This window comes from Castor canadensis, chromosome X (genome assembly GCF_047511655.1).
Source record: "Castor canadensis chromosome X, mCasCan1.hap1v2, whole genome shotgun sequence".
NCBI classification, from domain to species: Eukaryota; Metazoa; Chordata; class Mammalia; order Rodentia; family Castoridae; genus Castor; species Castor canadensis.
Window position 1 is genome coordinate 129446747 of NC_133405.1, and position 27282 is coordinate 129474028.

General features: G+C 35.4%; 2 protein-coding genes and 1 long non-coding RNA gene across 7 annotated transcripts in view; 1 reads left to right on the forward strand and 2 right to left on the reverse strand.

Moving 5' to 3' along the window:
• Nucleotides 1-413, reverse strand: part of LOC141419873 (uncharacterized) — a 236557-nt gene extending 236144 nt beyond the window's left edge. For both annotated transcript variants that reach the window (XR_012444593.1, XR_012444592.1), the window contains exon 1: nucleotides 305-413. This is a non-coding gene — a long non-coding RNA (uncharacterized lncRNA). The remainder of the gene's footprint in view (nucleotides 1-304) is intronic.
• Nucleotides 1-27080, forward strand: Ap1s2 (adaptor related protein complex 1 subunit sigma 2). 4 transcript variants are annotated; one of them, XM_020171405.2, is made up of 5 exons: nucleotides 1-158; nucleotides 2235-2413; nucleotides 8907-9015; nucleotides 9551-9688; nucleotides 25526-27080. In XM_020171405.2, exons 2-5 carry the CDS (start codon nucleotides 2235-2237, stop codon nucleotides 25571-25573), a joined length of 474 nt encoding a protein of 157 aa, XP_020026994.1. In that variant the 5' UTR covers nucleotides 1-158; the 3' UTR covers nucleotides 25574-27080. The 4 variants fall into 4 exon arrangements, with proteins under 4 accessions (XP_020026994.1, XP_073920039.1, XP_073920038.1 ...); XM_074063938.1 differs by lacking the exon at nucleotides 25526-27080 and adding an exon at nucleotides 21067-22473; XM_074063937.1 differs by lacking the exon at nucleotides 25526-27080 and adding an exon at nucleotides 19556-20168.
• Zrsr2 (zinc finger CCCH-type, RNA binding motif and serine/arginine rich 2) overlaps nucleotides 7654-27282 on the reverse strand; it is a 50466-nt gene continuing 30837 nt past the window's right edge. The window contains exon 13 of the mRNA XM_074063929.1: nucleotides 7654-8192. Within this exon, the coding sequence (XP_073920030.1) occupies nucleotides 8190-8192 (3 nt within the window). The 3' untranslated portion in view covers nucleotides 7654-8189. The remainder of the gene's footprint in view (nucleotides 8193-27282) is intronic.

The following is a 27282-nucleotide window of genomic DNA, read 5'->3' on the forward strand; positions in this document are numbered from 1 at the left end:
CTGTTGGCTCGCCCTCCCACTAGCCGCCTTAAGCCTGCCCTCAGCGAAGCCGCTCCCCTCCCCACAGCGACACGGCTTCTCTTCCACAGAACAGCGACAGGGGCTTCCCCTTAGACGCCGCCGGCTGAGCTCCGCCGCTTTCGCGGCCCGCGGCCACCGTAAGTCCCGAGGGGCGAGTGGAGGTACCGGGCATGGGAAGAGGGAGGGATGGCTGGGCTCGCCCTCCGCCGCCCCGCGCGCGCCCCGACGACCCCACCCCGAGCCCGCCCGACCCGCTACTGGGGCGCCGCGCCCCGCAACTCACTTCTGTCCACGTCCGCGCCCTGCACCCCACTATGCGCTGCGTTGGGAGATGCGGGGAACCAGTCCTGGGCTTCGCGGGGGCCCCGCGGCACCTGTGGTTCAGGAATCGCCTCAAGTTTTGCGGGGCGTTTTTGGGAGGGGCCAGCGACCCGGGGGTGGCGCGGCCGAAGACTCTTGGCGCCCCCTGCTCGGCGGCGGATGCCATTGTCTGCTCCGCTCCTTGCCTGTCACCTCTCCCAGGCTCGGTCAGTGATGGAGTGTGGCCCCGAGAGGAGGGGAGACATCGGAGACCGCGGGACCCAAGGAACGCTGGACCTGAGCCCACTCCGAGGCTGAGCCCATTGTTTTTAATACTAATCGCGAGGAATTGTGATGGTCCGTGATTTGCGGCAAAATCAAAGCATTGGTTTTTAACAAGAGGGAAGAATGAATACTTGTGTCTTAAAACCGGGTTTCGTCCCATGTTAACACATCGTTTATTTTAAGGAGCATATATTGGGGTTTTCGTCCTACAAAGTGGTAGGGTGGATACAGGACCCTGCTACACTTAGCCTTGAGCCCACTCTTGGCTTAGAAGTCCCCACCCCTCCTTGACACCAAGATCTAGGAATACGGGGTGCCTTCTTTTCCAACTTCTGCTAACGGGCTTGCATTAAATGTCCAGTTGACGCTTCGCTTGCTGTCGCTTTCGAATGTCGCTATCTTCAGGACTTTGGAATCACTGAATAATACCGTGTATTTGTGCTGCTGGTGCATGTTTAGTGGAGAAATGAAGCCAATTTTAACTTTATTAGAGTTAAATTGCCACGTCATAAATTTCCAGATACCGTAATAACCTTTTTGGGTTATTGAAAAAAGCCGTAATAATTTCTTAAGAAAATTTAGAACCCATTTTAAAAGTCTACATTGGTTGTGTCCATTCCCCTTGCCCGTGTTCCAATTCAAGATGGTGTGGTGAATACTAAGTATCGTTTGAATCTTACTTGCATTAACATTGTTAAAGGAACTTTGAAGGGTTAAAAGAAAAAAGAATACCTATCCTAATTTTACCTGAAATTACCTTTGTAGAAACAATACTTAACCTGTTTGTGGTTGAGATAACCAGTTGAATTACAAAATGCTTGCCTTAAAAAACATCTAGGCTAATCAACAGACTTGCAGATTCTAAATAAATCCATACTAATTAACTTAAGTGTAAAATACACTAGAATTCGGCATTCACTCCATCTGTAAATGCTATTTTTATGTTTTATTGTATTTCAAATAATGTCTCTGAATATGTGTAACTCTTACTTTGGCTTTCATAACGTTTGTATTTCATAATACTACATTAACTATTCTTGTGTGGATATTTGTGTTGGAATTTTTAAAAAGTGAAATGAGAATATAAAAATCAGGCTTTTATTAAGAGAAATGTGTATTTATGAAATCTTCTTTTATTGGTTAACATTTTAGAACATTCTAAGTGATAAGCAGTCTGTCTGTAAGTAATTCAGCCTGGAACTAGAACAGCCTCAGGGTGAAAAATAGTAGGTCTCCTATTTCTTCCTAATGTACCTACACCAATTGATGTCTACAATTCTCTTCTGATGCATGTAGAGTGTGAAGCGTACAACACAGGGAGAAAATAGTTTCTTAAATTACCAGAGTTGTCTTTTTCTTTAAAAATTTCAGTCAACTTATGACCTGTTTTTCTTTATTTCCACACACTCCCTTCCAAATGGATGTGAAATAGGGTAGGGTGGGAAGGGAAGGTTTGCATCTAGTAGGAAGACTTTCTAAAGAATTTTCTGCTATTTTAATTGGCATAGAAATATTGATGGCTGTTAAATGTCAGTTAAATGCCCTATCCCCAAAGCTTCTCGGAGAAATATGCAATCTTATTCTTAACTATGTATTGTATGTAATCTTGCTTTTATTTATCTTAACAGATGCAGTTTATGTTACTTTTTAGTCGTCAGGGAAAGCTTCGACTGCAGAAATGGTATGTCCCACTGTCAGACAAAGAGAAGAAAAAAATCACAAGAGAACTTGTTCAAACCGTTTTAGCACGGAAACCTAAAATGTGCAGCTTCCTTGAGTGGCGAGATCTGAAGATTGTTTACAAAAGGTACAATTTTTTATTTAGCAGAAAGGTGAAATAGAATCAAATGTTAGATCATATATAATAGGGAAATTGCAGGCTTTTGAATGATGAAATTTATAAATAATGATTAATAAACATTTAGATGAAATAGGTTTAAAGGAAAGTCTTGTATTTTAATATAACTGCTGTTTTGACTGATTGCCCAGCTAAAATGATAACAGCAGGGAACTCCATTTTAAAACTAATTACATAATTAAAGACATAAATGATTATTCATGCTTGATCATCTTTTTAGACAAATTCAATGAATTCATTTCATTGCAGGGACAAATAGGGTCAGTATTTTAAATTATGTGAGTAATTTTCTGAATCCAGACAAGCATAGATCAAAGAGTAATCCCTCCTCCCCACAGATCTGTAAAGTAATAACTGCTGTTAGACATGTTTTTTATCTGACTTTACAATCTTGCTTATAAGCATATTGGAAACATAGACCATCTCAGTCATACAGATGCTTAAAAACCTTGTATATACAAGATCTCCTTGTTAGTAATAGTTATTAATTTGAAATACACTTGTTGCTGTGGTAGAGATGTGCTTAGATATGATAATTTTACTAAGGAAGATTTTTTTTTTTTAATTCAGTGTTGCAACATGACTCATAGATTAGCTTTTTACACTGGGGTTGGTATCTGAAACTCTGAATACCATAAATTTCAGAAGATTGTTCCAGGCAGGTTAAATAAAATATAATTTCTTCTTTTCCGAAACATTTTTGAGGGAACATTTGCTTGTTTCTTCTACATTTCGGTTTCCTTTTGAATAATTTACTTAATTTTAGATAAAAGCATTTCTGTGTGTAAGAAATGCTCTTGTATGAGTATGCAGGAAAGTAACTATAGAATTCAAGAAGGATGGAAGAGGAGTCTGGCTTTCTTTTTTCTTTTTTGGTGGGACCAGTGTTTGAACTCAGGGCTTCATGCATGCATAGAAGGTGCTCTGCTGGTTGAGCCACACCTCCAATCTGTTTTGTTCTGGTAATTTTTTGTTGTTTTGTTTTCTTTTGTTTTTGTGGACCAATGTTTGAACTCAGGGCTTTGTGCATGCACAGAAAGTGCTCCACCACTTGAGCTACACCTCCAGTCCATTTTGTTCTGGTTGGTTTTTGTGGACTGGGGACTTTGAGCCACTCTGCCAGCCCTTTTTTGTGAAGGGTTTTTTTGAGATAGGGTCTCTTGAACTATTATGCCCAGGCTGGCTTCGAACTGAGATCCTTCTGATCTCTGCCGCCTCAGTAGCTAGGATTACAGGCATGAGCCACCAGTGCCTGGCTTATTCTGGTTATTTTGGAGATGGGGGTCTCTTGAACTATTTGTCCAAACTGGCCTTGAACTTTGCTCATCTTGATCTTAGCCTCCCAAGTAGCTAGGATTACAGGCATGAGCTACTGGTGCTTGGCTTCTTTGTTCTTTATTGTACTCCAAATATGGATGGGATTTTTGTGGAGGAAGAAATGAAGATTATAGGATATAGAGAGTTTCTCAAATACTGTAGACTTATCTTTATTCCAGAATGAATTTGATCATTTTGGGTGACTTTTGTATCCATTGCTCAGTTTAGTACTTGTTAATAACCATAGCATTTGAGAGCTGGGTGATATCTTAGATTAATGTAGTCAAGTGTTTTTGTTTGTCTTTTAATAAAGCTTTTTGCCCAGGGGTAGAACTTTAAAAAAATAAGTGGAAATGGAGCTGCTCTTATGAAATCGGAAACAGGTATCCTGTCCACCTGCTCAGTTGGCCTCTACCGTCCGCACAGGAGACAATTCCTAGTTTTGAAAAGCACTGTTGATCAAATTTCATTAAAAAAAGAAATGACAGTTGGGAATGGTGATTTGTGTAAGGTCATATGCTAGGAATTCACGTGGGTTTATGACTCAAATCTCAAGTGTGGAGGCAAAGGTTTAATAGGGGTGAAAAAAGGTTAGATTTGCATTTTTTAGAAGATTGCAGTAAGACAGTGGATTGGGAAAGGGAAGGGCTGAAACTGGTACCTGTAAGATCAGTAGAGGACTACATAATAATGAGATGCTGAAACTAGAAGGTGGAAAGAAGAGCTGTTACCTAGGGAAGTTTGATAAGACTTGGTTACACCTAGAAGTGGGGAGGGCAGCTAAGGAAAAAGAGGAGTGAGGTGATCTCCATATTTTGGGTTTGACTGATGGTGTAAATTGTGCGCTAGAGAACTCAACTCATTTTTGGCTAACTTGAAGATGGGATGACTGTGTATAACTTCTGTAAGAAATGGGGTGTGATGGGCATAGTCGTGGAAATTTGGGGGGAAGTTAGACATAAAGTGTTAGATAACCAGCCTCAAGGCAGCAAGTAGGAGAGGATAAAGAGACCTGCAGCCGGTCACCAGTGGCTCAGGTCTGTAATCCTAACCACTTTGGAGGCAGAGATCAGGAGGATCGCGGTTTGAAGCCAGCTCTGAACAAATAGTTCCTAAGACCCTATCTTGAAGATAACCAACACAAAAATGGTCTGGCAGAGTGGTTCAAGTTGCAGAGCACCTGCCTAGCGAGTGTGAGGCCCTGAGTTCAAACCCCAGTACAACAAGAAAAAGAAGAAGAAGAAGAGACCTCTGCTGAATGGAATGAGAAACCAAAGAGTAAGTTTTAGGTCAGTAAAGTCAGGAAGCAGAGTTGTGAAAGTAAAATCATGAATGCCAGATGATGTCATGTAAAGTTCAATGAAAGTGAAGAAAGACCATTAGATTTTAAAGTGAGCATTTCATAAAATGCCCCTTGCCAGAACATTTTCCATGTAGTAGTAGAGATAGAACTTTCTGTGTAGTGAGGTGAAGCATGAAGAGGTAGAGAAATTTAAACAGCATATGTAGACTGTTTGGGGGAGCTTTACTCTGAAGAACAGCAGAGAATGGCACCTACCCATAGCTATGGTTTAGGACAGGGTTTGAAAAAGTGTGAGAGGTTTAAGCTTATTTCTAGATAGGGGAAGGAGCCCCTGTGTGGAGGAGGAAAATCCCAGCAAGGGAATAAAGCCCATGAATGGGCTGTTAAAGGAAGAAAGAGCAGGTTGTTGCTCATATACTTGCTACTCGGCCTCTGTCTGCTGGGCCACTGTCTTTTTTAAAAAGGAAAATCTAACCTGACTCTGACACTTAGGTCAAAGACCCTGTATTTTTTGTGTTTTGGGTTTTTTTGTTGGTGGTGGGTTTTTTTGGTGGTTTTAGGGTTTGAACTCAGGGATTAGTTGCTTGCAAGCGAGGTACTCTATCACTTGAGTCACACCTGCTGCTCTCAAAGCTCCTTTAAACAGAAGGTATACTTAAGAAAAAAAAAATAGACTGGAGGTGTGGCTCAAGCAGTAGAGCACCTGCTTTGCAAATGTGAATCTCTGAGTTTAAACCCCAGTCCCACACACACAAAAAAATCCTATCTTTGCGAGGCACCAGTGGCTCACACCTGTAACCCTAGCCACTCAGGAGGCAGAGATCAGGAGGATCATGGTTTGAAGCCAGCCTAGCCCAGGCAAATAGTTGGCGAGAATCCTATGTTGAAAGTAACCCTTGACAAAAAAGGGCTGGTGGAGTGGCTCAAGGTGTAGGCCCTGAGTTCAAGCCCCAGTACTGCAAAAAACCAAAAACAAACAAAACACCCGCTTTACTGAGATATGTCATATACAAAAGATAGAATTTATCATCTGTTTTTGTTTATATCCCCCCTCATTTCATACTAAAAACATCATCTGCTTACCACTTAATGACATTGTTTTGTTAATATTAGCAGGCAATTTTTTTCCCTGCTCCAGCCAGAAGAAAAGACTTTGTAAGCCAGAGAATTGCTGCTTAACTTGAGAAATTCTGAACTAGTACTTTTGCTGTTAAATGTTTTTATGTCTTCTTTGTTAAATCATCCACATTATTGTGGGAGAGCCTTTTTGTTTTTGTTCTTTCTTTGGCTGCACTGGAGTTTGAACTCAGGGCCTCAAGCTTGCTAAACAGGCACTCTTACCACTTGAGCCACTCCACCAGCCCTAAATGGTCCACATTATTCCTCCTGAGTTCCTGGCATCCAGAGGAAAGCAGATAAGGGTAATATAGCTAAAAAGACTGATGGAAAAATTTGAGTTCTGTCCATTGGTGCCATTAGCTAGTTTTGTGACTTTGAACAAGTCCCTTTTGCTTTGTTCCCTTATCTCTAGAATAAATGAATGCTCTTGAAGATCCCTTGAAGACAGAATATTGTATGCTTTTCTGATTCCTATTCCATGCAGCATTTGATGGAAGAAGCATTGAATTAAAAGTCTTTTTAAAATTAATTTAAAAATACATCCCCATGTTACTAGCTTGAGAATTTGTTGAAGGGTACTTATTGATTTTCTTTACTAACAAAAGAATTTTTAATGACATACCAGTGGGTATTGAGAACAGTTTAGCTACATTCATCCACAGTCAGCTGATATTTAGCTGACTGCAGAGAAGTCATGTGTTTTGAACATAAGAATAGGCACTTTCAGATGTTCTCTGAGTGCCAGTAATTAGAGTAAGCCTTAATCCACTGTGCTAAAAATACCCAAAATACCTTTCTTCTTACTAGTCTATTACTAATTTTACTTCAGGTTTAAACTTACAAATATTCACTAAAAGAACAAAATGAGCTCATTATTGAATTTTTAAGAACCATTTGGTCCTAAAAATAGGGAGTCCATTTCAGATTCTCTTGGTAATCTTTTACTAAATTGGTATGATATTTTTTTATTTCTCTCCCTCGTCAAGGCTCTTAAAATATTGCTTTGAACATGCTTTAATTTTTGCCAGGTATGGAATTATTTTAATATAGTTGGCAGCAATGATTTTAATGTAAAACTTGGGCTCTGGGGTCAAATTGCGTTCTGGGGAGTGTACTCAAACCTGGTTCTCCCATAAATGCAAATAATAATGATGTCTCTGGTAGGGTTGTTTTGAAAATTAAAATGGCAAAATATGCAAAAGCTTTAGCTAACATTTAGTGCCTCACGTAGAGTGAGGACTCAGTCAAATGTACCTGTTTTGCTTCTTTTTTTTTTTTTCATTTATTATTCATATGTGCATACAAGGCTTGGTTCATTTCTCCCCCCTGCCCCCACCCCCTCCCTTACCACCCACTCTACCCCCTCCCTCTCCCCCCCCACCCCCTCAATACCCAGCAGAAACTATCTTGCCCTTATTTCTAATTTTGTTGTAGAGAGAGTATAAGCAATAACAGGAAGGGACAAGGGTTTTTGCTGGTTGAGATAAGGATAGCTATACAGGGTATTGACTCACATTGATTTCCTGTGCATGTGTGTTACCTTCTAGGTTAATTCTTTTTGATCTAACCTTTTCTCTAGTACCTGTTCCCCTTTTCCTATTGGCCTCAGTTGCATTTAAGGTATCTGCTTTAGTTCTCCCTCATATGTGGACATTAGATCTAGGGCAAACACAACAATGGGATTAGACTATGAGCACATGATAAAAGCGAGAGCACACAAGGGAGGGGTGAGGATAGGTAAGACACCTAAAAAATTAGCTAGCATTTGTTGCCCTTAACGCAGAGAAACTAAAGCAGATACCTGTTTTGCTTCTGTTTCTTCCTTCCCTAAGCTTTCTGAAAAGAGATGTTCTTATCCTGATAGCTACCTGTTTACCTGAAAGGAAGAATTCTTTAACTTGATGGCTCTTTTTCTGTTCTTAGTGAAAGTAAATATTTAGAGGGTTGAGGATGAACTCATATGCCAGGCCCTGGGTTTGATCTCCATCACTATAAAACAAACAAATAAAAATTAGTGTTGGGAGTGTTTTACTTATTATTAAGTATTATTTGTTGGTACATATCCTAGAAATCTCCTTTGTAAAAACAATTCTGTGCTGTTAGAAGGTGAGGTAGTGGTTCCCCCTACAGGTGACAGGTTGTGACTGGAAGAGAATGTAGGAGAGTCTTCAGGGTTCTGTAGCATTCTGTTGTGATCTGGATGTTGGTTCATAGATAGGTTCATTGAAAACTCACTGAGCTTTTGTGACCTGAGATCTCTGTGTTTATACACTATATTTGAATAAAATGTTTCCAAACATTGACTTTGTATTAGCAATATCTTCAATAAGTCCTTAGTTGGAAGATATTGAAGGTTTATTTTCTTCCCTGTTTACTTGTAGTTTGAATTAATCATGCAGTATATTTTGTTATGAAAACTTGTTCAACTGTGTTTTCAAATATTCATAGGAACCTGAAAGGAAGAAGAGCAAAATCAGTTACTCTTTCTACAGTGGTATGATTTTTTTTTTTTGCCTGCCTGTGCTTTCCAAAATTTCTCATATGTGTTTATTATTTCTGTAGTCTAGGAGAAAAATAATCAGTAATATTGTAAATGAAGAAATAAACATGTTAATGGCATGAGGTTTTTCACAATAGGACATGAAAACATTTAGAAAACATGAGAGGGATAACATTTTTTCCCACATTTGTATTTTATTACAGATACGCTAGTCTGTATTTTTGCTGTGCAATTGAGGATCAGGACAATGAACTAATTACCCTGGAAATAATTCATCGTTATGTGGAATTACTTGACAAATACTTTGGCAGTGTGAGTAGTAGTTTATTTTTTATCTTTTCTCTAACAAGTTTATTTGGTTGTCTTGAGGCTTCTAACTGTAGGGAGAGGGCAGAAATTACTATTTTTCATTTATCTAGTCAGTTACCTTCCAGAAACACTGGCCCTATAGATTTGCTCGTTTAATTTTGATGGTGAGAATGAGTTTTAAAATAGTAAAATAAAAAGGAGTCTTGCTGCAAACATTAATATTCTGGATGTGCTTAGTACAGAATTCAGATTTGGTTAGCGGGAAATATGTATTTAAAGATAAGTTTTTCTGAGTAGAAAATTGTTAGTTCACATTGGGAACATGCAGAACCTGGTCTTACTTACCTTGTCAGCATTTTGTTTCCAAGTACTTGAGATATGGAAATTAAGCTTACTTAAACCACTGATGCTTAGTCAGAGTGATTGCCATTTTTAGAGAGAATTAAGATTGATTTGCTCTGCTCTAATTTTATTCACTTACCTGATAGTAATAAGCACCTTTGGCTTAAGTTATTGGCTTTGTGTTTTTGCTTTGCAGGTGTGTGAACTTGATATCATCTTTAATTTTGAGAAGGCTTATTTTATTTTAGATGAGTTTCTTTTGGGAGGGGAAGTTCAGGAAACGTCCAAGAAAAATGTCCTTAAAGCAATTGAGCAGGCTGATCTTCTGCAGGAGGTAAGCTACTCATTCTGCTGACTAGGCACTAGCATGTTTTGCTTTTGCTAGGGAAGTCTCAGTGATTATTCTTACAGTTTCAGAAATTACTTCAAAGCATGTTTGGCATGTAGTGTCCATGTGTAGTTTATTGATTGGAATATGTGTCAGTCACATCAACTCATTTATTATCTGTGGATGGATGGTTCACTTTGGAGATGGTCTGTGGGTCAGGCTTATTCTTGATGACCCAGTTTTAGACCCTAAAACACTGGAGTCTATACCTGTAGAATGCTACTTTAAGAAAGGAAAAAATTGGCCAAAAATAACCATAAGTTGAGAAATCTCCATCCATTGTTTTTGAATTACTTAAGGTAACCCCCTTTTTCACTATTATGGATAATTAGAAGTTGACTGTGAGATTATGGCATTTTCATTCCAAATTGGTTCATGTTTTCACTCATGTCCATTAAGTGCAAATGTAGCCAAGCAAATGGTAGTGTTTTCTAATTGCACTTTTTTGTAGAACTTTCTGGTTTTGTGTTAACAAAACTAAAAAGTGTTTGTACTTCTTTTTATTCTTCTTAAATAACAAGCTATGTTCTGTCAAAACTATTATATTCTTGTCTTAATCTCCGTATCTCAGAACCATTCCCTTTCTAATTGCCACATTCATCCTGGGCTAATCGTGTATTTGATGCTTGCTTGCACTTTCTGTTTTAAAATTTAAATTTTGATGATAACTTAATTTAGGTACTAAGTTAAATTGTGCTTTCAAGCTAATTGTGGTTATTGTCATATAGAAAGTTTCTAACATGAGAAGGGGATAGCAAATATAAAAAAGTACAATGTGTTTTCATTGAGGTAATTGTTAAGTATGTGCGTATCTATGCATGTATACAAAAAGTTTTTTTTTTTTTTTTTTTGGGTGGGCCTGGAGTTTGAACTCAGGCTTTGAGCTTGCAAAGCAGGCACTCTACCACTTGAGCAACATTTACTGTGGTTGTTTTAGAGCTGGGGTCTCTCAAACTACTTGCCCCAGCTGGCCTTGAACCACAATCTTCCTGATCTCAGCCTCCGAAGTAGTGAGGATTATAGTGATCCCACTAGGACCCAGCTGAATGTTTTTGACCCACAGATTCATTTTCCAGAAACAATGAAAAAGTGTGGTTTTGTTTTTCCAACTTATTTTAACCCTTTTTTGTGCAGTACATATTTGTTAATCAGTTTTCACTTTGTTTTAATTCAATTTTTTAGCATTTCTGTTATTTATAGAGATGGCAAGCTTTAAGGGAATGAAATAAGGGGAGCAGGGTAACTTAATTCTTCATTATAATTTCTTTACTGTTGTTCTCTGGGGAGGAGAGAAATAGTAGGGAATCCCCTGCCTCTATCAGTTGTGGAGTAACTGTTCAGTTGAAGTTCTGGTAACATCATCCAGAGTATATACACATATTAAATCTGAGACAATGCATTGTACATTTAACGATCTTAGTAGTTATCAAAAGAGTGGTAGGAGTGTCTGCAGAAGTGAAGTATTTCATTGGCAGTGCTCATACCATCTGCTGTTCAGTAGCAAAATGTGTGTACAGTTTGCCATTGTGGTTTATTAGTTGATTGCAGACATTAGAGATTTTTAATTTAACATCATGTATGTTGACTGCAACTGTGTATTCTAGACTTACAATAAAATTGTTTTTAAAGTTAATACTTCCTTATTTTGCTGTTCACTAATCAGTTTTTTTTTAAATTAGGTCAAAACCAGAATTAGAAATTGGGAATTTTTCATATTTGTCTTCTTGATCACTTTTGTATTTCATTATTATGAAACTATATTCTATTCCACCGGAACCTAGTATTTCATCATTTTCTGATTAATTACATTGCTTTAAAATATTTTTAAAGATATTGAAGTTCAGCTTTTACTTTTAATGTGTTTCCTAGAGAGTAATGTTTAGGGCAGTGACATCTTGTGCATGTATTAATTTTTAAATGCTACTGGAAAATTGCTGTACAACTTTATGTGAGCAGTGCTGTTTGTACATGATAGCATGTATTGAGTATTTAATGTACTAGGGGATAAAAAAAGTTATTATGGAAGAATATTTCCCAAGTCAGATGCCATGTTTGACTTCTTAGGGTAGGGATTTTCATTGTTTATATTATCAATACTTAGAACTTTTTATTAGATATGTAAATATAAATAATATTTTTTTCAAATCATTTCTTATTAAGTTTATCAAAATGCCTAGATGTATAATAGGTTTTTGGTCTTGTAGTTTGGGATATGGTATTCACTTACTCAATGTCCTGAAGTGATTTTTCTTCTAAAACTATAAATAAAGTTGTAGAAATACTTAGGTAAATGCAGCCTTAAGTTGTTAGTAGAACTAATAGTTACTTAATTTTAATCTAATTTTTCATGTATTGTGATTTTTCTACTTAGTGTCAAGTCTTATGGGTTATTTCTAAGCTCCAAAGATGACTTTGAACTTAAAATGAACTTGTATCTGTTAGGTTAAAAGATAATATGCAAATCACAGAATGAGCTTGATTTTAATTCTTTTTTAATTCGTGAAATATATATTTCTGTCCTTTAAGGATGTTTACTCAGAAATTTAAAAAAAAATTTTCCCTTTTACCCCATTTGTTATGTGACATAAGTTAGGTAGTCCTTCATTTTGTAGGCAAATAGGGCAGATGATCAGTGGCTAAAGTAGATTTTCTGTTTGCATATTACAGCTAGTAATAACATAGCATAAATGTGTACATGAATAATAATTGCTAAAAGGTTGGGAGACATAATTTAATAATGATATCTTTTTATTGTGTTTAATTACTTGGTAAACAAAGGATTATTTTTGGCATTTGTAGACTGAACTCTGTTTATTCCTTTTGTTATTTGGTTATATGAATACATAATTAGATGTGGGGGAGAAAGCCCAGAAATTGGCCCATTATCCAATTTTTTAGCATTTGATTGTTAAATTTTAAAGCATATCTTAACGTGCCACTGGTACTAACATTGATTCTTAAATTATTAAGGTGTTACATACTGAGATTACTAAATTCATATTCTTCACAATGTTTGGAATCTTCCCCCTCCCACATACCTATTTTAAGCTATAGTTTTTGGAGTAGAGTGAGGGATAATAATGCAGTTGGATTTATTTTATAAACACACACATATATAATGAAAAGAAAATAATAGTGTGATTTTTTTTTTTTTCTGTAAAGTTAGGCACTTACCAGTTTTTCTCTGCTCCTTAACTTTATAGAGCCAGAATGAAGAATGGGGAGGTTTGTCTGAGGATATCTTATGATAAAGAACAGTCTAAGACTTTTGTCCCTTTGACCCCCAACTTATTTATTGGTAACTACTAAATTTACCATTTTTGTGGCATGGATAAAATAAATGGGGTGCTATGCAAAGACTGTTGCACGTGAGATGATTTCAAATCCTTGCTTGATCTGTGAAGATCAACTAGATAAATACCAGGCTTTGGGCTTTAACCCTCAGCGGTAGATGCATGACAGTGTTGATCAGTGCGCTTTGAGATGTGTCCACCTTTCTTTTTTATACTAACAGCATTGTTTTGAAATTTGTGGTGGTTTTTTCTTTTGAGCTTTGTTTGCTGTTGGTATTGTTTCTCACTAAAGTAACTGAAGTGTCAAATAAGTGAGGTACCAAAAGCAAGCATCATATTCATGAATTTGCTTCTACTTCAAGATGATCCACTTTATGAATAGTTTAATGGATTTGAGGATTTTTATCTGCCTTGTCTAGAAAGTGGTACTCTGTGGAGAATTACTGCTGCTAAAATTGATTTGTTTTAGTGCTGGGACCTGCATGATATCTCTTAGTACTGTGCTGTATCTTTGTAAAAGTAATAATTAATCTGTAGGACTGCATAAAAATAGAAAGGTAAGACTGAATCTTGGGAGAAAAAGGATTGCTTTTTTTTTAAAAAAGTGAAGCTTTTGTAACTTAATATTAAGTAAATAAGCACATCTTAACGTATTTAATAATAATGCGATTTTTAACATGAAGATTTGGGTTTTGTTAAAAAATTAAACCTTGCTAATTAAGAATATTTGGGCAGAGCCAGGTGCCAGTGAATCATGCCTGTAATACTAGCTAGTTGGGAGGCTGAGATCAGGAGGACTGATATTTGAGGCCAGCCCAGTCTCAAAATAGTTTGAGAAAAAAGTAGTTTGAGAGACCCCCATCTCCAAAATAACCAGAGCAAAATGGACTGGAGGTGTGGCTCAAGCAGTAGAGCACCTATTTTGCAAGTGTGAAGCCCTGAGTTCACATCCTGTCTCACCAAAAAATATGCATATATTTGGGTATGTTAGTTAACCTCAGCTGTGCTTTATGGCTCATACGTGTAATCCCAGTACTCTGGGAAGCTGAGGCAAGGTTAGCCTGAGCTATTTATCTATCCTGGCTCCAAACAAATAAAAATCTCAAAGAATATCCTAAATTGTTTTAAAAGTATTAGATGCTTTTAAATATATACAATAATGTCATTTAATAGCAAAAATCATTTTGATATAAATCCTTTTAGGATTTGCTTTAATAAGAAAAAACTCAGGTAATTCCTGTTTGTGTTGAAACCTAAGCCTAAACCTATTTCTTTTAATTGGGTTGCAAGTTAAACAAGGTTGTAGTGGGTTTTTTTTTTTTTTTTTGGTGGTGGTGGTGGTGGTGGTGGGGTGTGGCAGTATGCAGTTACTGGGGTTTGAATTTAGGTCCAGCTGCTGGCTAGGCAGGCTCTTTACCACTTGAGTGATGCCCCAGCCCTAAAACCATAGTTTTTTATGCCGGTGTATTTTAATTTTTAATGGGTAAACTGAATTGTCTGCTAGAACAAATTCTGGATAAATGAAGTTTGTCAAGCTTAAAATGGATAATTCACAAAGGGGCAGATACAGAAGGCAGAGTTAAGTTTTGCTTTTCACTTTACTTTTTGTGAGATATGAGTTGACCTGTGTTCTTGATCACCGATTTCCAGGTTGTAATTGTTTTGCTGTGTGTTTGTGGTTTTTAGTCTTTTTCATTTGTCTGCTCTTCAAAATTGTGAGAAATTTCCCCTTTAGTGTTACTTTTGTAGCTTATTGTGAACCAGCTTTTGCTGCTTTGGGCTATCTGGAATAATTTAAAATATCTAATAACTTTAAATTTGAGTTTCAAAAGCTTTTCACTAGAACCCATAGTTATAGATGCGTTTTTATATCACAATAGCATACAAAGTAGAAAAAAATTATTGAATAATACTCCTTATCTTATTTTGCAGTCTCACATTTTATTCTTTTTAAAAAATGCTTATCTTGACCTACTGAATTGAATTCATGAGCCCTAGGGTTGGGACCTGTAAAGAGCATATATTGCAAGGAGTTGGTAGTGATCTATACATATTCATTAAATAATATTTTGTGAAAATTTCAGGTTTGAGTTTTCCCCTACTGATATTATAATTCATTTTGTTTCCTCTTTTGCCTTTCTATGTATTTATTTATCTATTGTATTGGAGTTTGAACTCAGGGCTTTGTACTTGCTAGACAGGTGCTCTACTGCTTGAGCCATGTCTCCAGTCTAATGTTGTTGTCTTTTTTTATTATTATTATTAGAAATTTCCATTATACAAAAGTTAGCAAAGACAGACAAGCACAAAGAATATACGTCTAGTACCAACCAGAGTCAATTAGATTAACTCAGTGGTTCTCACGGGGTGATGGTAGAGCAGTTGTGTCCTCCCAGGGTACATTGAGCTGTGTCTGAACATATTTTTAGTTTTCTCAACCAGGAATACGTTACTAATGGCATGTAATAGGCAAAGGCCAAGGGCTCTGCTAATAAAAATATCTTGCAGTACACAGGACACCCCCATACACACTCAAAAGGAATTATCTAGTCTCAAATGTTAGTTGTGTCCAGGTTGAGAAACCTTGGTTTAATTTAACACCATGGAATAAAGACTATGATATCTTTTTAATATTATATGCAGTCCACAGTATAAACAACTGGCTGAACATTAATCAAAAATTCAAAAAGAATTGGTGAGGGACAAAAAAATCCTAAAAATTGTGAAAGAGGGACCTATGTGTAAAGAACACAAATGGCAATAAAAAAAAGATCACCCCTATGATTCATCCAAATTATCTTTACTTGATAAACAGCAACTGGGGAGATAATCTATGGTTGACTTTAGAACCTAACCTACAGAAAAGCTTGTGGGATGTCACTACCTAATCTAATTTCCTCAACAACAGCCAGATCTATTCACTTCTATTAAGGTAATTGAGTTTTTATGTGGAAGCAGAATTGAGTCTACCCTGCAGGCAGGCAGAACACTTCTGACTTTTCTGCCCATTTCTCCTGCCCCTTAGGGATTTGGTCATTTCTTAAAGAATAGATTAAATGACCAGAATTTGTAGACAGACTTTTGTTGTATAAATACAACTTTTTGTTATTCTTCTGTACTATATTAGCTTTAGAAAATTTACTTATTAAAGATATTTAGAGTTTGTTTGAAATTCTGTGATTCTAAAAAATCTTTTATGTTTGAAAAACCTTGGCTAAATTTACAGCATTTCAAGGCAAAGTAATACAGGTACACTAAAACAATTTAAAATATTTCTTAACAGACTGAAATTACATTTACTAAGCTAATTTTTTTTTTAATCTCAAGAGTATAATTAGCTGCCAGAGAAAGTAATCTTATAATTAACAGGTATTGGAACAGCATTTATAAGATATAGTAAATTAATCCCATCATTATTTTTAAGACAAAAGAAATGGAAATAGATCAATAGTACAGTAAAAAGGACAGCAGAGGACATGAATAAGTAATTCATAGATGAAAGAAAAAGGGACCTTTTATTAAGAGAATGCAAATTAAAATACCAACTAGACCTTTTGTTTGTCCCTTCTTGGATTGGCAAGGATGAGAGACACTCTTTCGTGCTTATGAGCACTTAAACTTGTATTTTATTTTGAAGGATTAGTTTGGTGATATCTCCTAATGAAACACTATACCTTTTGACCCATTAGTTAAACTTCTAAGAATTTTATACAACAAAAATACACAAATGCACCAAGACTTATATATATGTGTCTTGGTATTAAGCCATTGGAACTTACCCAACTATCCATCAATGGGAAATAGGTTAAGAAAATTACTACACAGTCATACATGCAACTGTTAACATAGCTGTAAAAGAAATAAGATCAATTTTCTTTGTAATGATATGAAAAGATCCTTAAGCTTTGTCAAATGAGAAAAGATCTAGTATCAGAATATTAACTTAGGTGTTAGCTGTGGAAATATTTAAAGTTTCCCCCTTTCTTTAGAAATGTAAAACCAGTGTGTATTTAGTATTATTTAAAAAAAATTGGGGACTGGAGGTATGGCCCAAGCGGTAGAGCACCTGCTTTGCAGTATGAAGCCCTGAGTTCAAACCTCATCCCACCAAAATAGTTATAAAAAAAAAATGGGGAGCTGGGGGCATAGGAGAGTACCTGCCTAGCAAGTGCAAGGCCCTGAGTTCATACCCTAATATTTCCAAAAAATTTTTTTGATTGAAAAATGCTGCCATGTGAATGAAAGAGCATACATTGTATTGCTCCAGATGGTAAAATTAGAGGAGAATTTATTAAAATAAAGTTTCAACACAGAGTAAAGCACTGTTTACTCTTGACCATTGTAAACACTGACCATCTGCAGCAACCATTTAGTTCTTGCCAGTTATTGCTAACTTAATGTTTTCTTTACTGAGAAAAATCTAGTGATTGTTTTTAATTTACAAATACTCATAAAATACAAGTGACACCATAAGCCCTATCATCTAAAAGGTGGCTTATAAAGTTTTCAATTCTCTTTTTTTAAATTCATTGCTCAAAATAGATCTTAGGGAGTTTGGGTATTCTCTAGCTCTTTCAAGCTTTCACCCAAAGAATAGGGCTCCAGAGCTGAGTGTGAGAACTTGCATGCTTTGCCATAGAATTCAGTTAGAAACAATAAACAGGACTCTTGTGTTCTAAAACATGAAGGACAAACAGTGTGAGTAGTAAGGGAAGCAAGCAGCCCTTTTGACAAAAAAAAAACTGCAATAGAGAAATAACTTGAAATCACATTTTTACATTTACTTTTCATTAGGTGTAAATTATTTTCTCTTTTACCACATTGTGCACTAGAATCAGGAAACTTGGTATTCAGTCTTCCTATCCAGTACCTTTAGTTTACTTGCACACTTCTTATTTCAATAAGACTTAAAACTACAGATAATTGCTAGCTTATAAGTGTTACGGCTTTCCAGTTGTTTCGTTTGTGAGTCAGAAGATTAATATAGTGAATATTTTTCTTAGGAAGGTAGTTGGTTTTGAGAACAAGTGTAACTTGATTTCCCTTACTATGTTTGTCATCCTGTACTTCCCACTACATCTGGTCCTTTTTTGTAGGTGATTGAGAACAAAATTATTCTTAGCACAGAGAAGAGTTGAAGTTGCATGTATACTAAGAAGGAGCTGATGCTGGCAGAGTGGCTCAAGTGGTAGAGTGCCTCCCTAGCAAGTGTGAGGCCTTGAGTTCAAACCCCAGTACCAGCAAAAAAAAGAAAAAGTAAAAGAAGGAGCTGATGGAGAGAGTGATGACAAATAGAAATAAAGGGAAAAGTACACTGTACTGGTAGGGAGATGGTTTCAAAAGAATCTGTACTAAGGGCAATTTATGGCTTATACTTGTGATAATACAATAACTGTATTAAAATCTTATCCTCACTGTTATGGCCTTTATTCCCGAGTAATTTAAATCACTGGTATTTTGGTGTATTCAGAAATTCATCATTTGCTGAGTAGTGTCCTTGACTATATCAAAAGGTGCCTATGGGAAGAGCAAGGTAGTAGGCCTTGTGCTACATAGAGTCCCTTGTGTGCTATGACAGACTTTACTGTCACCTCCCTAATTCCTTTTTTAAACATGTGCTTATGTTTTATTAATTTCAAAAATAAGTATTCAAACTTAGAAAAATACGTAACAAACTTGAAGGAAGAAGTGGGAAGAAACTAATGGTACTAAAACCTAATTCTCAGTGTAATTTTTCTATGACTTAAAAAATGTACTGGTAGTATGAGGGCCCAGAATACTAGAGTTTATACTGAATCCACTGTATTTCTTTATATGAGAGAAAAATTTCTTGGTTAATTATGGGCATATCTATATCATTTAGTTAAAAGTTCTCCTTAAAGGTTAAGTGGTCATTAAGGCATTAATAAATAGAACTTCTTCAGACTCTAACAGTCTGAACTGGGAAATTACTTAATACATATCATAGCAACTTAAAAGTAGCAAAAGGATACCATTTATTATACCACCATTTTGTGCATTTTAGGGTTTCTTTTCTTCTTGAAGGATGTTTTCCAAATGAAGAGGGGTTTCCTCCTATGAAGAGTATTCTCCACAATTGATGGATGCTAATTTCTTGTTTAAGTACAATAATATGGAACACAGGCTGTAAAGAATAGTTTGGCTTATCATCAATCCTTTCCTTTCCTTTCCCAAAGGTAGTAAAAGACTTATCAGATAAAGAGTGGTGGAAATGCTTTGGGGAATCACATTTCAGAATTGTTCATATAGAATTTTAGTCCTCATTAGTAAGTCTTCTCTAGGGAGAAATGACTTCGTACTCAGCCCTGTTTGGAAAACCACTTTTCATTTTTGTTTTAATGGGGAAAAAAACCTCTCCGTAGATGGTTTTTAAGTGATGTGTGATGCACAATTAAAGAGAGAAAGTAAAAAGATTAAAAGCTACAGTATAAAGGCAAAGAACTGGTATTAAGGTGGAAGGTTATTTGACAGACTTAAACTTTTCTTGTTCTCTCTCCAGAAAACAGAATATGTATCACAGGAAGATTTTCATTGGGTGTAAGAAAGCGTACTAGAATACGTGCTGGAGTACTGACATGCATCAAAATGTAGTAGGATATGTGAATTCAGTTTGTAATTATAATTGTGTCAAGTTTGTTGTTTATATTTTAGCATTACTTGGAAAGCCTTAATTATGTTAAATCCCAAGGGAGGGTCCCAATTATTTCATTAAACTGATGCTTTCATAGGAAATGAAATGATAATGATCCATTGATGGGGCTTACAATTCACTTTTTTATAATTTATTCTTTTGACAGAATATTAAAATAGGTTGAGGTTCATTGACAAAAAAAATTCTTAATTACTGTGAATTGCTAATGCCCTATGAAAATGAAAGCTTCTATAAGGAAATGAAGCATTTGGAGTTTGTTATTAATACTATTATTTTAATTGCTTGATTTTTCATTCTACTATATTCTGAGAGGGGGAAAAGGGCATCTATCTCTTTAAGATGTTTAGGAATTACCTGAGGATTAAAATATAACTGGCTTTTCTCCTCAGATACTTTTATATTTAAAAATGTTATATGAATTTAAGAATGTTTTACATTAAAAAATGTTTTTGAAACAGTTTACATTCTTTGGTAGCCTAATATTTCACGGTTCCAACTTGAACAGATATTCAAGGGTATTTTCAAAACACAAGCAGTTTTAAACTTGGGGTCACAGCCTTTTGGTGGGGATATAATCCCCTTGAGAATGTGAGGGCTTATAAGCCCTCCCCCCAGGAAAATTTGTATAGAACTTGCCTCTAATTTCAGGGAATTCTGGGAGCTCTAAGAAATCTATCTGGGATACTTCAGGGTCAGTTTAAGACCCCACCTCAGGTTACCTTTTCTTCCTTGTTGATGTGAAAAACATCTTATTACACAAATTTGTACGTATAGACATTTAGTAAATATGTATAGAGAATTTTTTGAGAATCTATTTTGAGGGTTTTTTGAAAAATAGTATCCTTAGTCTCAAAGATACAGTCTTTGGATTTTTGTTGTTGTTGTGTATTTGTTTTTTATTGTTTTGTAGCTGAGCGAATAGTTAAAAGCCTTCATTGCTACTTAAAATACCATATGGGTGACTACTTCTCACTTTTTCTTGGGAATGATTTTCTTCTGGGATCTCTACTTCCTATAATAAAATCCTAATGAATTTAAGACACTGGTGGAAGGGAGTATTCTAATTGAATTTTCAGTTAACTCAGCATAGACATACACTGAAATTCGTAAATAAAGAGCTTTAGGATTTTGTAGGATGTAGATAATCACTTTGTTTACCATTATATAAACTTATAAAAGGATGAATCTGAACTGGGCATTGTTAAATAGGTTAAATGTTCAGCCATAAACCAAAGAACAAAAGCAAACAAAAACTTAAGTTTTAGGTAACTTTACTGTGAAGTAAACATTGTAGAAATCTGATTGTGTCTATATTAGTTTGTATACTGTGTGTAAGAATATATGTATTTCTTTTATAGCCACGTCATGAATATTTTAATGTCCCTGTGTACTAAATGACTACTCATCGAGTATGCAGAATTTCACAGAGGAAATAGAGAGCTGATACACTTATGAAAGAAAATATCCTCAGCTTGCTGACTGACTATTTTATAAAATAGAAGAAATTTTAGAACCAGTACCTTTATGATTGTATTTCTTTACTGTTCACATTCCTCTTTCCTGTTTTATTTTCATTTTATATGTGATCTTGATATATTTTATTCTATCTATCTATTACTGATTTAGTTTATTCTTGACAAAATATGGCCTGTGAATATTTTGAGTAATACTCATCTAAACACATACATGTTATCATTAATGAACCATCTGTAATTAATCTTATAAGAGAAAAATCTAGCAATCATTAGTGTTTACCAAAGAAAATGTAGCTGAAGTGCTTGGTCCGAAATAAGCAGTGCCATAATATTTTGTGTGGTTTGGTATTCAGTTGTTGAAGACAAAATAAACTGTATTTAGTCTGATTATCTTACCATCTATATGAGTTAATATGTTCTGATGTATCACATAAAAATATATGGAAATAATACAAGAAAGTAAAACTAATTTATACTATTATAGTATTTAAGGTTAAAACATTAGATTTTTAATAAATTTTATAGTGCCACATTTGTGCTATGTAATACTATTGAACAATTCCTTTAAGATCTATCAGAAAGCTTCTTCAGAAAAGTCTCTCCTACAATATCTGTTGTTCAGTAGTAGCCCTCTCAGAATATTAATACTGAGTTTATTTATATAGTACAAAATATTCAGTTTCAATACCTAATTGCTTTATAATATATTGAGTCTTCATTTAAATACTTAATGCTGTGTTAACTATGGCTCTATGTTTCTGAATACTAAAAACTTTTAATATTGGTCAATGTTGTATATGCTTTTAAACTTAAACTTGTAGCATATTTTATTATAAAACGAAAAGTTCTAAATAATTCATTTGTATCTAGAGAGTTTAAAGCCAAAGTGATTTGTCATTAAGCAATAAGTCAAACTAGTTTGCCACTGAAAGACGACCTATAAAACTGTGTTTTGAGCAAACTTAGTATTAGGCAGGTATACATTTTTTTTTTACCACCCTTGTTGTATTGCACTACATTTGAAGCATTGAGAAACATCGGTCTTTCATTTCCATTTTTTTTTTTTCTTCATCCCGTCCCCTGCCAGGCAGTATGTTCATCTGGTTTTAATGCTGCATTAAATCTGCATTGTCTCATGCCTGTTTGCTTTGGATGCTGTGTGCTGAGCTGTAATGAAGTGTTCCTTTTTTTTTTTTTTTTGTTATCTATATATAGCTGCTTGCTTTTAATTAGTAGATTCTGAAATAGCTTTTCTTGCATGTCTAAAATAAAAATATTGCATGTTACTTAGTCTCATGTGAATGACTTTTTTCTTCTCCATCCCTTTTGATAAAATAACATTTTATATTTTCATTTTTCCAGGTAATTTTTTAAATAGTGGTAAAAAAAAAACATGTAACATAGAATTCACCATTTTAACCATTTCTAAGTGCATAGTTCAGCAGTGTTCAATATATTCACATTGTTGTACAGCAGATCTCCAGAACTTTTTCATCTTGCAAAACCAAAACTATACCCATCAGTCAGCCACTCCCCATTTTGCTCTCCCCCAAGTCCTGGTAAACAGTATTCTACTTTCTGTTTCTGTAAATTTGACTATTTTAGATAATACAAATTGTGTGAAATTACATTTTATATTGTAAATAATTTGTAAAGTAATTATACTTGTACAGTCTTGAACAAAATGTGTAAAGGACAAATATTTTAAATAACATATACTCAAAAAGCAACATGATTCTCTTCAGGAAACACTATAAAAGACCACAGGCAGAGAGCACATTGGAGAAATCTGATCAGCTCCATGTAATAGTTGTGGGCCATTTTTACCTAGATAAACTAGAATTCAATGTAGGCATCCTTTAATTAACATTTTAAAGGTTGCATGAAGTTTTTAAATTAATATTAAATGGAAATTATTACTATTTTTTTTGCTGGGACTGGGGTTTGACCTCAGGGCTTCATGCTTGTAAAGCAAGTGTTCTCCCATTTGAGCCACACCTCCAGTGCAGTTTGCTCTGGTTATTTTGGAGATGGGGTCTCTTGTACTGTTTGCCCTGACTGGCCTTTGAACCTCAGTCCTCCTGATCTCAGTGTCCCACATAGTTAGCATTACAAGCTTAAGCCATGGGCGCCAGGCTAGAAATGATTATTTTTTAAATTGTTATTAAATAGGCGATTCAGATGTCATTCCCTTAGTGTGTTTAGTTAAAGAAGGCCAAACATAAATAGAAGAGATTAGCACATATCACAATGGGGAGTGTTGCATCATTTCCATTAGACTTTATTAAAAGCCTATTATGAAAACTTCAAGACACAATTATAGAGAATACTATAAAGAACCTTTTTGTCCACATCTCTCCACTTCTGCAACCACCAGCTTAACTAACACTCTACTTGTTTCCTCAAACACATCCCCATCTATTTTTGCTTCAGTACTTTAGAGTCAGCCCTAGACATCTGTCATTTCATCTTTAATACTTCAGTATGTATCCCTAACAGTAAGTAAGTACCACAGCCAACAAAATTAATAATAATTAATTCTAATGTCTTATGCCTAACTCCGTTTTTCCTAATTATCTTCAAAAAACACCTTTTTATAATTCATTTGTTAGAACCAGATTCCAAACAAGGTTCACCTTATATCTAGTTCATATATTTTAAGTCTCTGAAGTATTTATTTTTTGTGGGACTGAGGTTTGAACTCAGGGCTTCACACTTGCAAAGCAGGTGTTCCTATCACCTGAGCCACACCTCCAGTTCATTTTGCTCTGGTTAGTTTGGAGATGGTGTCTTGTGAACTGTTTGTTCGGGCTGACTTCCAACCGAGATCCTCCCAGTATCAGCTTCCCAAGTAGCTAGGATTACAGGCGTGAGCCCTGGGTGCCCAGCTAATTCTCCGAATTTTTAACAAGCCTGCTTTTTTTCCTTTGCCAGTTCACTTAATACTTAATGCCATATAGTTTCGTAGATTCTATATTTCACTGATTGTATTCTTGTGGCAATGTTAAACTTTTTTTTTTAATCTGCCATCTATATTTAGATCTGTAACCTGATTAGACTGAAGTTCAGTTGAGGGTGAGGACAAGTATACTTCATAGATTAGGCTGCCTTTTAAAAATCTGATTTTAATTCTTTCAAATCTGATTTTCACCCATTTTCCATTACTACAGAAACATATTTACAGGTCATTCTGTGAATAGTTTTGGTTGTAGTACTTCAGTTTAGTATCAGATACTAAATGCTTAATTTATATTTCAGTCATAAACTATCAGCTAATGTTTTTTTGAAGCATTTTCTATAAATCAGGCACTGAGCCTTAAACTCATTCTCAGCTTATGAAGGTAAGTATTAGTATTCTTGCTTTCCAAACATGGGAACAGACCATAGAGCTTAAGCAATTTAAGGTTACACTATGAAGTACCTTACATACAACTGAACCTAATCTAAGGATTTATGATTAATATATTTTTTTCCTTGCTTTGTGCTGTGCCGTGATTAGGATGCAAAAGTAAGTTTATTATTAAGTACCAAAATCTTACATAGTTTTCCTCCATTAAAATATAGTACTATCTTTTAATTATGAAATTGCTAGTAATACCTAAAAGTTGACCTGGTTACTCAAATTTTGTGATGTACAAAATGAGACACTTAGAAATTTAAAAATTTTTTTTCTACATATAGCTGCTTCATTTTGTCTTCCTTTGACATTTAGAAACAAGTATTGGTTGTCACATAAGACCAAAATGCCTTTTGTCCAGAGTGTTTATTTCTATATAAGGCATCCAATGATGCCATTAGTTGCCCAGGGAATGTCTGGGAAGATGGCTTTTTCTAAAACATTGCTGCTGTGGACATTTAAGTAAAAAACTCCAAGAAGACATTTTTATAAATACATGTGACTTAAAAAAAAAGAAGAGCACAGAAAACATTAGGTGAACCATTAGGAACTTGGGATGGGGGGAACTGCTTTTTATTTGGAGGAGGTTTTGAATTTAATACTAAAATAATCTTTCTTGTATATAACTGGATAGCAGTGATTTCATACATTGCTAGTGAGTTTACATAGGGCTTGATTGCTTTTTGTGCTATAGCAATAATGCCCAGCACATTGGTGGGTAGTCAGTAGATATTTAATAAATGCTGAAAACATCTTTCTGTGGTGTGTAGTGTTTAGGTACAAAGACCTAAATAACCACAGGTTGTCATTAGTAGGATGCACCTAAAACACTGAATTGCTTGCTTTATTCTCTAGAATGAGCACATGTCCTTCCTGTTAGTTTTTCACATTCTTAGACTCCCTCCCTGGATCTGCTTACCAGAATCTCACATTTTCCCTCCACAGGAAGCTGAAACCCCACGTAGTGTTCTTGAAGAAATTGGACTGACATAACTCTCCTCCCTTGTTGATGACTCCTTGTGGCATTTCACATACTGTAAATGGTCACTGCCTTCATGTCCATGTTAGCTAATGTGTAAGATGATGTCTTGTCAGTATTACTGGTTTGCTAAGCTGCTTCATTTAGGCCTACACAATTTTTTTTAAAGGGAACTTTGGTTAATCAAATGATAAATTAAGGGACTTAAATATGAATTAGAAAGATGCAGAAAAAGATAGCTTTTCTGGATATTTTAAGGTTCACAAGTCAGTTTCTCATAATGTACATGTATGAAAATGACATGTATACATGTATATCAAACAATTTGGCAAAATACATTCATTACTGTATCTGAAAAAGGAAACTTAAAATTACCCTGTGAAACCTGGTTTTGTGAAACCAAAGACTAGAGCAGCAATTCAGTATATATAAGAATAAAGGGAATTGATATGCCACATCAAATGAATGAGAATTTAACTATTACAACGTTAAACAAAAAACCAAATTTATACCATAGTCTCCTATTGGACAGTATGTACCTTAAAGGGAGTAAAGATTACTCTAGATGACTAGATTGGAATGATGTTTTACACTAAAAATATTAAGTACTATGAACTAATAGGACAAGGAACAAAGACTATCACAATAATGAGCACATGAATTGTTAAGGCCAAGGCATGTTTGACTGCTGAGTTGAATTTTTTGTGGTCGTAATAATTTACTTGCTTGCATTATTTTTGATGCCCCCCAAATGAAGTAAGAATGTTAATTTACCAGGAATTCGTAACAGTATCTTACAGAAACGTGTTGGTCTCTTCACAGTGTTGCATAGTCATTGTTTAAAGTTCGAATGTTCCTTCTGCGGTGCTTGTTAAAGCCAAATTTATTTTGCTTCCCTCCAGTTAGAAGTGCTGCAAACTTTACAACAGCTTCCTTTCCCTCCTTGGCACTGCCTAGTTATCAGAAGTCTTATTAAAATTTAGAAGATACCTTTCATATAACAAAGTGAGAGTTAAATGAAGTAAAATGGCATTAGTTGGCCCTATATTTTTTAAAGCTATATAATTGTTCAGCATCACTTTTATACATACTTACTTAGACATATCTAAACACGTCTTCATGGTTTACACTTTCACTTGTATACCCTGGGCTGGATTAAGCTTTGTTGTGATTGTAAACAACATTTAAGTCACGTGACCACTGTCTCATCACATCGCCTATTAGTTGTAATAAATGTTCAACATATAAACACTGTAGTGTGTTTTTATCTCTTTCCAAAAGAGTTGTCAAACTTAGCTGCTGAAGAATCTTTCCTTTTTTTTTTTTGGCAATAAAATGTTGACAATTCCCTTCCATTTGCCCCCTCCTCCATTTGAGTGTGGTGGTGGTTATAAGCACACACAAGAAAAATGGAAGATTTAAGGAATTTTCATGTACTTCAAGCTCAAAACAGATTCCATGCTACCAAGAGCATATCAACATTTATTTTCAATTAATAAATGCCGCTTATAAAACCTTGAAGCAGTTGACTTTTTACTTTCTGAATAATGCCTCATTATTCCAGGTAATCTAAAGGTATCCCCGCCATCTCACTCCTCTGTCTTCCTTTGGAGGTGTTAGACCAGTGTAATTGCAGACTGCTGCTTAATGGAAAGCAGCAAATCAAAACTTTAGTGATTGTAACAGTGAAGGGGTCTCCTATAGCGGCAAAGGAATGCTACAT

Excerpts from the sequence above, each read along its gene's own strand:
- Ap1s2 (XM_020171405.2), top strand. The coding sequence starts at position 2,235 with ATGCAGTTTATGTTACTTTTTAGTCGTCAGGGAAAGCTTCGACTGCAG. Across the intron at positions 9,016-9,550 it reads TTGACAAATACTTTGGCAGT|GTGTGTGAACTTGATATCAT; the intron begins GTGAGTAGTAGT and ends TTTGCTTTGCAG. Across the intron at positions 9,689-25,525 it reads AGGCTGATCTTCTGCAGGAG|GAAGCTGAAACCCCACGTAG; the intron begins GTAAGCTACTCA and ends TTCCCTCCACAG.